This window comes from Podarcis erhardii (assembly GCF_964252035.2).
Source record: "Podarcis erhardii genome assembly, chromosome: 5".
Lineage (NCBI taxonomy): Eukaryota > Metazoa > Chordata > Lepidosauria > Squamata > Lacertidae > Podarcis > Podarcis erhardii.
Window position 1 is genome coordinate 44838710 of NC_138509.1, and position 11582 is coordinate 44850291.

The 11582-nt window shown below is 41.6% G+C and overlaps 1 protein-coding gene across 4 annotated transcripts; it reads left to right on the forward strand.

The window, feature by feature from the left end:
* Positions 1 to 26: 26 nt before the first annotated feature.
* Positions 27 to 6902, forward strand: EEF1AKMT2 (EEF1A lysine methyltransferase 2). 4 transcript variants are annotated; one of them, XM_081864681.1, is made up of 6 exons: positions 27 to 276; positions 1749 to 1820; positions 2381 to 2495; positions 4795 to 4902; positions 5900 to 6116; positions 6718 to 6902. In XM_081864681.1, exons 1-6 carry the CDS (start codon positions 224 to 226, stop codon positions 6813 to 6815), a joined length of 663 nt encoding a protein of 220 aa, XP_081720807.1. In that variant the 5' UTR covers positions 27 to 223; the 3' UTR covers positions 6816 to 6902. The 4 variants fall into 4 exon arrangements, with proteins under 4 accessions (XP_081720807.1, XP_081720806.1, XP_081720808.1 ...); XM_081864680.1 differs by having other exon boundaries at positions 28 to 276; positions 6715 to 6902; XM_081864682.1 differs by having other exon boundaries at positions 31 to 276; positions 1749 to 1814; positions 6715 to 6902.
* The last annotated feature ends 4680 nt before the right edge of the window (positions 6903 to 11582 follow it).

An 11582-nucleotide genomic window follows, 5' to 3' on the forward strand; every position in this document is an offset into this window, starting at 1 on the left:
TCTCTCTCTCTCTCCCCCCCCCTTCCCGGCTTTTCTTCCTGCCGCGGCAACTGTAGCCTCGGAAACAGCTGGTGCTTCCCAGCCTTACCCTCAAAACCCCACAGGAAGAGGTTAAAGGAGCAAGGAAGGGCAGGTCCTCCAGAAGCCTAGAGAGGCAAAGATTAAAGAGCTGGGTTGGCAGCGCGCTGCTTCCTGTCGCGATCGGGCTGGCCGCCGTTTGGCAATGGGCGCCCGGGAGGAGGAGTTCGGCCCTTCGGCCCTGGGCACCAAAGAGCAGTGAGTGCTGCGCCGCCGCGTGGGGAGCGGCTGGGCTGGAGGCACCGCGGGAAGCTTCGCCTTCCCTTCGCGACGTTTGGGCTGAACCCAAATCCCGTTGATAGAGCTCGATTCTCCTTGAAGTCAATGGGACTCGACTTGCCTTTACTGCAATGGGACCTGTATTCAGCTTAACCTAGATTGGTCCTAGACGCCCTAATTGAATAAGTCCTCTGGTTCAGTGGCGAAACTAAGTGTCCTGATGACTTGCCGGAGTCCCCCCCCCCACTTGCTTTTAATGATGTGCAAAACATCATCACCATCATCATATAAAGGAACGAAAAACCCACTTCGTTATTAATATTTTAAAACAACTTCATTTGTTTTTAGACTAACCCCTGTTAAAATGGTCAGCTGCACGGTTTCAAAAAGCAAAACGGAAACAAGGGGTTTAAATCTTGTCCTATGGGGAAGTGGTTTTTTTTTTTTATTTAATTGATTTAAATTATATGTGAACAGTGGTTGCATTCTGAAATGCACAGCATTACCTGCCAACTGCATACAAATCGGTGGAGGGGGAAATGTGAAGTTTCTGTTAAATGCAACTCCGTACAAAGTAGAGGAGGGTTACTGTTTGTATGGCAACTGCCATGGCAATATGGTTTTTAATATTGGCCCTATGAATGAATTCAGAGTAAGTTTGTACATGTGTGTTGGTAAAGCTTTTGTCGACTGATCTTCATTAAGTTAATACAGGTTCAGGGCCTTTCTTGGTCCTAGAATACTCTGGATTGTGTGGTGTAGAAAGGGCACCTAAGGGCATGTGCAGAATCTCACATCTGGGAGTAGTGTGAGAGAGTTCTAGGTAAAATGTGTGACTATTAGGCTGACTTGAACCAAGTGGTATATTTCATTTTAGAAACTAAAAATGTAAGTTTAGTTTAGATGTGGTATTCCTCTGAATAACTGTGGTGAGGACTCAAGCAGGGAAAGTTGTGTTGCACTTGTGTCCTGTTCACTGGTTTCCCGTAGGCGTCTGGTTAATAAGTTTTGCCAGAGGAGCACAACTTCCTTTACTTGCAAATGTTAATTTGCTTACTTTTTGCATATGTAGGTTGTCAGCCAGTGTGCCATGACACCCTGGGACGACTTGTTTTTAAGGTTTGAAAACATAGTCATTGTAAGATGTGGTATATTTTTGGGGCGTGGGGGGACGATAAATCATGCAGTGCTCTCCTGTGTATACTTACTTGTAAGGAGGTACTGCTGCATTCAGTGGAGCTTACTCTTACGTTAGTTGGCATATTCTGCAGCTTCACTGGGACTGGGTCAAGTTTTGGATCAGTGGTGAGTAGGGTTAAGGTAAAGGATGGGCTCTGGGTTTCTGTGGTAACAGGGTAGCCCCTACTTCCTTGTGTAGTCCTTCCACACTATTGGATTACAAGATATGAAGCCATTGCAATGTTAACTTCCATGTTGTTTTCTCCCTGTAGTTGGGATGCAGCATATGAACGTGAACTGAAAAATTTTAAGGAAAATGGTGCTCCTGGTGAGATCTGGCAAGTGTCAGTAACAACATAACATGCTGCATTAAATGTTTTTGCATTATTTTCTTTCTAAAAGTGCATGCAATAAAATAAAATGGTACATCTGCTGTTTTGCTTAGAGTACTGGTAATGTGATGCAGAGGTTTTCATTAAAAACACCAGCTCTTGTCTAGGCTAAACCTGTTGCAAATTAAAATAGCTAATTATCATGTGGCATCTGTTTTTTATGTGGGAAATGAATTGCTGGCTACAGTCTGCTTGGTAGAGGCCAATTGTTCATATCCCTGATGTTTGTCAAAAATTGAATAAGTGCATAGACAAAGTTGCACTGCTGCTTTGTGTTTCTATAGATTAAAAAACAACAACACCAAACCCATCTCATCTTCTGTAATGTTAACCCAGCAGGTTTCAGAGCCATCCGTTCGCTTACAAAATTAAGCCAAACTAACTTGCAATGTGATCTCTTGAGATTGATGCCGTCATGAAGTGGATGCATTGCATGAGATTGACAATGTTCGTTTGCCTTTGTTTTGTGTAGTCTAACAGTGTTAGTTACCTGAACCTCTGTTTCTGATTAGGTTTGGTGAAGAAAGCATGACTCGTTTAATTAGATGGATAGAAAAGCAAAAGATACCCCTGGACAGCTCTGTGCTTGACATTGGAACAGGAAACGGTGTTCTGCTAGTTGAATTGGTTGGTATTTGTAAATCTGGTGTTTTTCGATGCAAATCTAAATCTAGTGACAGAGCAAGCAAGAGTTAAAACATTAGCTAAAATGCACAACGTCCATGTAATTTAACACTTCAGTGGCCTATCTCCATCTCTATTATTGAACCATAGGAATTCATTCTGAATATGAATTGTTACAGTTCAGTTGCATAAAAATTATTGTGTATGTGTTTGTCACTTTAAACTTCCAAAAGTTTTTAAACTGCTTTGAGGGTTTTATTTTACAATTAAGCGGCGTATAAATGCTATGAAATAAATAAATAAAATATTATCAAAAGAAGAAGCATCACAAAATCAGCCCAGAGTATCTAAAATGGTTTCATGTGTTACACTGAATTCTCAGTTTATTTCCTATACCCTTACTCTTCCTCTGATGAGAACCTAAGGCAGCTAACAATAAAAAATGCAGCATTAAAAATAAAAGTAGAACTGCAGTGCACAATACAACATGCAATAATAACCAGTGTTACATTATTATACAAACAGTCTCACTCCAGTTATGTTCCAAAGGACTGTCTGAACAAGTAGGTCTTAAATTGCTGCCTGAATTAACATTTGTGTGTGAGAGAGAGAGGGGGGGGGGGAGAGAGATTTTACATCTCCTTTGTAGTGAGATGTGTGACCTGACTTCAACTAGTATCTGTCTTCTGGTAAGGTTGATTTAAGACTATGGATGTCACGTAGCACTAGAAAGGTGAAAAATTGATTCTGCACACATAACCACTTCTTTTGTGTCAGTGCTGCCTTTGAAAGCACCCTGTTCTGAGCCAGTTTATGAAATCCACAAATACATCGCTGTAATAGTGTTCTGATGCAACGCTCAGTAGTCTTTTCAGATTACAGCTTGAACTCACCCATGGAAAGTGTTCAAACTTTGTTATGTAGAAATAGTCCTTGTGGTCTTTCATGCTTGCTTCCTTAAGCAGCCAGGGCAATTTTAGCTTTCCTGAATTTCATCTCAAATTATCTTTTACATTTGCCCAATATCCTCCAGCTGCTATACTACTTAAAATTCCAAGAACCAGATTACAGCAATAGCTTTTGGGGGCCAACCAAATGTTACTAAATAGTGAGAAAGTTTTTGAGTTCTCCAGAACTTGCATCAGGCAAAATGGTAAGCAATACAAGGGGAAGGGGAGAGAGAAAAAATGTTGACACCAATAAATGGTCTTTAGATGGAACGTTGCCGGCAGTATTGAACATAGTGAAGCTCTGTTAGTTGCATTGCTGAATTTAAGTTGTATCTGCTGCTGCAAAGGAGAAACATAAGACTGCTGATCCTTCCTTTTTTAGAAATACAAAATCCGGTTGTTGCCCAGATCTGTCTTCACCCTTAGGTGAAAGACACCTTGGTAAATGGAAAAAGGAACACTGAAAATTAGACAGCACTTACATTAACAATTCTGGAGCCTAATCTTAAGTGGTGGGCCAATATAACTACCTTTATTTGTTGTGTATATTGTTTCAGTGCTGTAGCCTGGCATGATGTGGCTTTTGGTGGGGAAAGATACAGGGAATAGCCTCATCCAATCCCCCCCCCCATATTTGCAGGGTGAACTGAGTGTGGTTTTGGGATCCCACATGAGATTTCTCCCCTTTTCACATGGAGCGTTATCAGTAACACTTAATGTTCAGCCTTGCCTTTAATGCAGTGAATTAGCCTTTAACAATTTTGTCAACCTAAAAATTGAAATGGAATCTGATTCTTTCATGGGCCCTCTGGAATAAAAGCAGGAATAAATATCAGGAACTATCTTAAGGTATAGTGTAGGCCTGAAGCTTGGTTGACTTTTCACAGTGATCTAAGTTAGCTGTGACTATGCGGGACTGAAACATAAGGGTCCCACAAAGTATATGAAGTTTAGAAGAAAAACAGAGCGAAGATATTGTATACATGCATCTGAGATTTAATGCGATAATATCTCTCTTGTAAAATATGTCCTGCAGTTTAGCATCTTTGATGCACAAGTGCATGATCTTTGTTGCATTTTCTTCTATAACGTAGCATTGTTTGCTGCCATGTTTCAATCTTGTACAGTCATACCTCGGGTTGAAGTAGCTTCGGGTTGAGCTTTTTTGGGTTGCGCTCCATGGCAACCTGGAAGTAATGGAACGCGTTACTTCCGGGTTTCGCCGCTCCAGAACGGATCCCGTTTGCATCCAGAGGTACCACTGTATAGATTTTCTTCAGAGTAAATGCCATGAAAATCAACTAGTAAGCCAACGAAACATTTAGGGCTTAATGGACTTTTCCTCTCTTTAGGCCAAATCTGGTTATACCAATCTTACAGGAGTTGATTATTCTTTGCCTGCAGTGCAGCTTTCAAAAAGCATAATGGAAAAAGAAGGGTTGCCTCACATTAAGTTGCAGGTAAGTCTTCATGGGTGCAAAATGATAAGAGTATGGGGATAGGAGGGCTTTTCCTATAAAAAAGGCTAAAAATTTGGAATAACTTAGCTTAGGAAAAAATAACTGAGGGATGGACATTTATAAAATTACGCATGTTGCAGTGAGAGCATAGATAGAATTTTTCTTCCTCTGTCATAAAGCAAAAGCCTGAGCCCCACCCCCCTTTTGGAAGTTTCAAAAGTTTCCTTGTGTGCTTCTTTACACAAGATGTTGTGATGGGCACTAATTTAAATGGCCTTAATATGGGCTTAAACACATTTACTGAGGGAAGGTCTATCGTTGGGTGCTGGTCATGAAAACTAAATGGGATTTCCAAAGCCCGTCTTAAACTGAATACCAAACACTGAAATTGGGGCAAGTGTCAGGTGAGGCTTTTTGTTTTCACACTTACCTAGAAGTTTCATTGAACATAGCGGGACTTTCTTTTGAATAGGTTTGTACTGTGTATGACCCTGGACCAATTACTCCCATATATGGAGATTGCCTCATCTCTTCTAAACTAAAAAGTTGTATGAAATGTTTTTTGGCAGTACACGGAATACATTGCCTACCAGGTTTTGTTTACACAATCAAGATTCAGAGCTTATTCTTTCAGGGTTGTTGTCCTGTGACCTCAGTCTCCCATGTTTGGGAATAAGATCTAGATGTCTCCATCACATTGTATTGCTGATTTTATGCTGCCTTACGTTGATTTTATGTTTTCTTTTTTTAATTAGTCTGTATTTTACTGTTCTTACGAGAAGTGTTTTGTAAACTGCCCTGTAGATTTTGTTGATGAATGATGCAGCAATATCTAAACAAGCAAATAAATAAAATATCCCTGAATGCCTGGTTTAGGAGTGTTCTGCACTTCTTTTCTTTCTATGATCCTAGGAAGGCATAGGCATAGTAGACCTGATAGGAAATATTAAGTAATGACTGCAGTAAGAGGTTTGACAGCTATAACTACCTTCTACAGGTAGAAGATATTTTAAATCCATCAGATGCATTATCAGACTTTCAGATTTGTATTGATAAAGGGACTTTTGACGCAATCAGTCTGAACCCAGACAACGCAGCACAGAAGAGGAAGCAATATGTGAATTCCCTGCACAGAGTGTTGAAGCCTGGAGGCTTTTTCATCGTAACGTCTTGTAACTGGACCAAAGAGGAGCTGCTCAAAGAGTTCAAAGAAGGTGAGTGCATGCCTCTCTTTAAGGTATTTTGGATATTAAGATACAGTACTAGTGAGAGAGCTTTGTGTCCCGACTTAACCTGCTCAGCCTGAATCGATATAGATAGAGCAACCACTGCAAAGTTGTTCTAGGGCTGATGCTTAATATGCTCAGTTGTGTGTGAATTTCTGTGAAGATGGTTTCTGCCTGAATACTTGGAATTCAGATGTACTTTTTGCTAACCTGAGCCATCACAGGCAGGTTGATAGAGGAGAAGGCTTTCTTGCAGATAAATTAACCAAGTTTGTATTTACAGAAGGTAAATAGACTTTGGATTTTCTGGTCCCCAAGCTGTTTTCTGATTCCAGAAGTAATTATTGACATTGGTGGTTGGGGAAAATTGGAATTACTGGCATGATAGCAGCCTGTTGTCTGTTTATAATACGAGGACTAAATCTTACCTTGGCAATATCGGTCAGCGATATAAAACATACAAGTCTATAGAAAGTGGTAGAGTCTTCTAATTTGTCTGTGCTCCATTTTGAATTAATATAAATAGCTATCGAATGAGGATATAGCTTCATTTTTTTCCTAACAAAAGCATTTTTCTTATGGTTAGCAGGCTTTCATCTTCTGGAGGAACTGCCAACACCCACATTCTGCTTTGGAGGAAGAACTGGAAACAGTGTAACTGCCTTGGTTTTCCAACAGAAAATATAAAGTTTTCTTTTTAGGTGAACTTTGGATAAGGACTTCATTCTAAATTTCACTGACATTTTGTATAAAAAAATACAGGTTTCAGAAACAGCTTTCTCTTAACTACTCCTTATTGCTGTATGTCATTATATCAGCATTTTATACTACCTCAAATAGTGCTGGCGCAAATTAGGAACAGCTACCAATATTACTGATGATGAGACCATACCCATAAAGGCAATTTAATAAACTGTCCGGCAGAGTCAATTGCAATATGTGCAAAAAGTGAGGTGGGGGAGGGAGGACACTTTGCTGAAGTTTGTAAGTCTCCTGTCCAGGTGCTTATAAATAAGAACGAGGAACATCACATTTCCTGGGGGGAATTTTTGAGTGACAGGACTCCACCACGCTTCCCCATATTGTCGGGGGAATATGGCCACAAATTGCAGCTGTGAACGGATTCATCCTACCCATACACTATTTAATTAAAGCATTTTAATTCTGCTTTACAGCTGGAAAAGTTATGACAGCAGTTTACAATCTGAAAGACACAGCATAAAAGGGAGGAAAAAAGAAAGGGAGGGGGGAGAAGCAGTATAAGTCTGCTTCCAGATGGGTGGTTCCTAGTGCAACTCAATCACTTCTCTTCCTTCGAAAGCTATAAGCAGATTGTAGCTGGCTTTCCATACTGTTAGAAGTACTGTCCTTTCCCTATCCTTCTGTGTTCTGTCCACCCTAGTGATTGTGCCATGGCTGCTTTGAGTGGGGCCATTTGAGGCTCAACACACATTCACAATGCATGTTGTGGTGGGTGCCATTTTGTGATCCCATTTATAATTATTAATCAATCTTCAAATTAGCATTGAAACACTTTTCTATAATTATTTCTGAATAGAAGACTTATACCACCATAATGTTACCGCTTGTAATAATGGTGTTACAGTGCTGCAATGCCACAAATACAATAATGGTAATTTTAAAAGAGTTTTAAAAATCATTATGATGTCCCAGCCAATTTTGCAACTGAAACGGTTTTGTAAAACAGTTTTATGGTGGGACAGTGCAATATATTTCAAAAATTATAGCTGGAAATTATTTTAGTGCTAATTATAGATGAAAATCAATGGGATTGTAAAGCAGCACCCATTGTAAAGACTTTGCTGAAAGTGAGCTGAGCTGCCATAAGGTTCACTTGAACAATTAATCACTGCTGTCGAAACATAATCTTTTGAAAAGATAGAAGGGTATTGCTAAAGTCACCTATACCTGTGGGCGCTGCACTTTTCTATTTTTCTGAAAAACGTTGGACTTTCTGTGGTCTGAGAAAAGATTGAAGAACAACAAAGAAAATACAGGTTGACAGTGTTGGGATGTCTGTGCCATGCAGATGCACGGTCAAAAAAACATGGATCAGACACAGCATTTCCCACATTTAGTATCTTCAGGCACCAGTTATTAAAGTTAAAATAGTTAGACCATTGTTTCCCCCCTGGCTTCACAAAGTCTTCTTTTTAATCCCAAGTCTTCGCCTGCAAACATCAGATACCCATCCAATTAGATATAAGGGTGCTCCTATTGCCATAAATGGCCATTTCATGTGCGTTTCACTGCTATCCTGGAATGCAAAGGATGCATTACTGAGGGAAGAGTGCACACTGCACAGAGGAGCTTCAATACTGAAATGGAATCACGACAGAACTCCAGTTTGTGTTGGACCTAAATAGCGTGGACCCTGTTTATGTTAGAAGAATCTAAAACCGAGAATTCATACGCTTCTTTCATTGCTTATTTCTCAGAGGTTTTTTGCTGATAACTCCTGGTATTCAGAATACTCTTCCAGATCATTTACCCTGTTGTCTGATTTCAAGCCAAAAGGGTGTTAAAGAAGATGAGGATGAATGGCTGGTAATTCCCCCAAATCATCCAAGGTGAGATTACACCTCCAGACTGGAAAGGAAACTTGAGTGCTGGCCCAAGTGCTTGCTAGTTTTATTTATTTTTATTTTTTTTATAAATTTTTATTGGGTTTTTAAATTTTTTAACAAACAAACAAACATATAAAGACAAAACAAAACATGCATAACTTCATCACCTTACTTTCATTACCTTCTTTCATTGACTTCCCCGCACCCTCCCTCCCACATTCCAATTTCGTTGATTATCTCAGCAAGTTATTTCTCTCGTCCCTTAAATATTTCTTATCTTTTCTTAAAGTTTATCTCATACACTTAACCCAGTTTAATTTATCCAACTTTACACAATTAGTCATTTCTCTAAGGGCGGCCTAAGTTTTCTCCCATAAATTTCTCCCTTCTCATATTACACCAAGAATCATAATATAGCGATTCTAAATCTCAGATTTCAACTATTCTACTCTCCCCTCCCTCCCTGCCCCGGTTCTGTCCCTTCCCAAACCGATGTCCCAATAAGTTGGCTGTTTTAGCCCGGGTTTCTCACATCAGAGGCTCTTAAGCCCCAGTTAGTCTCTCTCCACCAGTTTTGTTGGTAGTCCGTTTTGTTGGCTCTCTCTTTTTGAAGAGGTTCTGTCACCAGCCCCTCATGTTTTTCTCCTTCCAAATCAGTCAATGTCAGTTTCTGCTCAGGACCGCTCAATCTCTCATACTCCAACCAGATGAAGAAGTCCCAATCATGCTTGTTTGCTCTTATATAGTCCAGTATTCCTGTTATTTCAGGGACTTCTTCCTTTCTCTCTCTCTCCTTTTGCAGATTTGCGATCCACTTGTCATTTCCTTTGTTTCCTTTGTTTCCAAAGGTTGCCGGCTTTTGGTTGATTTTTTCCACCTGAAAATCCTCTCCTTCTTCCTCTTTCTTTTCCCCCAGTTCCAAAGTTATCTCATCCTCTGCAGCTGCAGAATTTTTTTCCATCAGCTTTGTATCATTGGCAGAGATGCCCAGTTCCAGACCAAAAGTCTCCAGTTGTTTACTCATTGTAGTACTTTGCTCTTGTAAAGTTCCCACGAGAAAAAACATCCTTTGAATCTCTGCCCACAGTTTCTCTTCTGCAGCCATTGCAATATCTTTAGTTCCCTCCAGGGGGGTTTCCATCATGATCCTATTCCAACAATCCGTTACTGTTGTTCCCTGCTACTTTGTTGTTCCCAATCACTTTGTTTCTAAAAGTTCAGTTATAAATGTAGCTCTTTTAACCCAAAAGGGGACTAGCAACACAGTTCCAAATCTTTTCCACTCGTTTGACAGCTCCTTTGACAGCTGTCAAACTCTTTGTTCTTTTTCCTCGGGCTCACACGCAGGGCGCTCCCGGGTCCAAGGGGGGGGGGGATTACCAAAAAAGAAAAGCTTCCGAAATTCTACTCTTTTCCACTCCAGCACAAAAACTTATAATCCAATTCATGAGAGTGTCTATTTAAACACCAAAGTCTTTTCCGCCTTAGTGCTCCTCTCCTTGCTTTGAATCTTTCTGTGGGGGGGGGAGTGCAGACTTCCTTTTAACACCCCCCCGGTCGTACTCAATTTTAGGTATAGAAATTTTAGTGCCAAAATTTCCTTCTACTCACGGGTTATTTGTTTCAGTCCGAATTTCAGGAAGAAAGATAGCGCTCTCCGGTCATGGCTCGCGGCTTCACTCCGCCAAGGCAGCGATCGACTCTCAGCGCCACGCCACTCTCCGGTCCACTCCGTAGCCTTTAAAAAGGCTCTTCGCGGGTCGGGGAGGGCGCTTAAGGTGCCCACCGAGTCTCCATGTCCGCAGGCTTCAGCGCCTGCGGTTTCTAAGGGTCCCCGTGTCGCCGGCACGGCAAGACCCGTCCTTGGCGGAGCCGACTCCCTCCGGAGCTCAGAGGGAATCCGCCATTACCCCGTTCGCGCTATCCCGGAAGTCAGTGCTTGCTAGTTTTAAACCTGATATAACCAAAGGACGGTCATGCAAGAATAAAATACCTGAACATTTGCAACAGGACAGGCAACTGTCCTTTTCAATAAGTGGGTATTGAGAATTGATGAGTAGCACTAGCCTCTCTGCATTTGATTAAAGTAGCCCATGATGAAAGGGACGCGGGTGGCGCTGTGGTCTAAGCCACTGAGCCTCTTGGGCTTGCCGATCAGAAGGTCGGCGGTTCGAATCCCTGCGACGGGGTGAGCTGCTGTTGCTCGGTCCCAGCTCCTGTCAACCTAGCAGTCTGAAAGCACGTCAAAGTGCATGTAGATAAATAGGTACCGTTCTGGCGGGAAGGTAAACAGCACTTCCGTGCGCTGCTCTGGTTTCGCCAGAAGCGGCTTAGTCATGCTGGCCACATGACCCAGAAAAACTGTCCGTGGACGAACGTCGGCTCCCTCGGCTAGTAAAGCGAGATGAGTGCCGCAACCCCAGAGTTGTTCACGACTGGACTTAACTGTCAGGGGTCCTTGACCTTTTAGCCCATGATGATCGCCTAGGTAGGAGTTTGATTAAAAGAACGACGAGACAAAAGCTTTGGATGCCCAGGAATGGACAAAACCACTGAGGAACTAATCAAGATTTATGTGATTTATGCCTTCTGTGGAAATATCTCAGAAGTCTTTCATCATTCTGTTATGTCCAACAGAGGGCATGCAAGGCCAGCATCAGTGAGGCTGAACCAGGCTCATTGTCATGGTGTGATATCATCAGCTCCCATTGTCCTTCCCACCCCTACCTTCTACTACGGCTTTTGTGAGCAGCAGGGCTGCAGATGTGGTGACCCATTGCTCCACTAAGCCCCACCAGAGAAGAACAGAGTTTGGGTTGCACCCTAACTAAGCAACAGGTTAACAAATGGCAAGATAGTATTCCCA

Excerpts from the sequence above, each read along its gene's own strand:
- EEF1AKMT2 (XM_081864680.1), top strand. The coding sequence starts at position 224 with ATGGGCGCCCGGGAGGAGGAGTTCGGCCCTTCGGCCCTGGGCACCAAA. Across the intron at positions 277-1,748 it reads GCCCTGGGCACCAAAGAGCA|TTGGGATGCAGCATATGAAC; the intron begins GTGAGTGCTGCG and ends TTCTCCCTGTAG. Across the intron at positions 4,903-5,899 it reads TGCCTCACATTAAGTTGCAG|GTAGAAGATATTTTAAATCC; the intron begins GTAAGTCTTCAT and ends TACCTTCTACAG.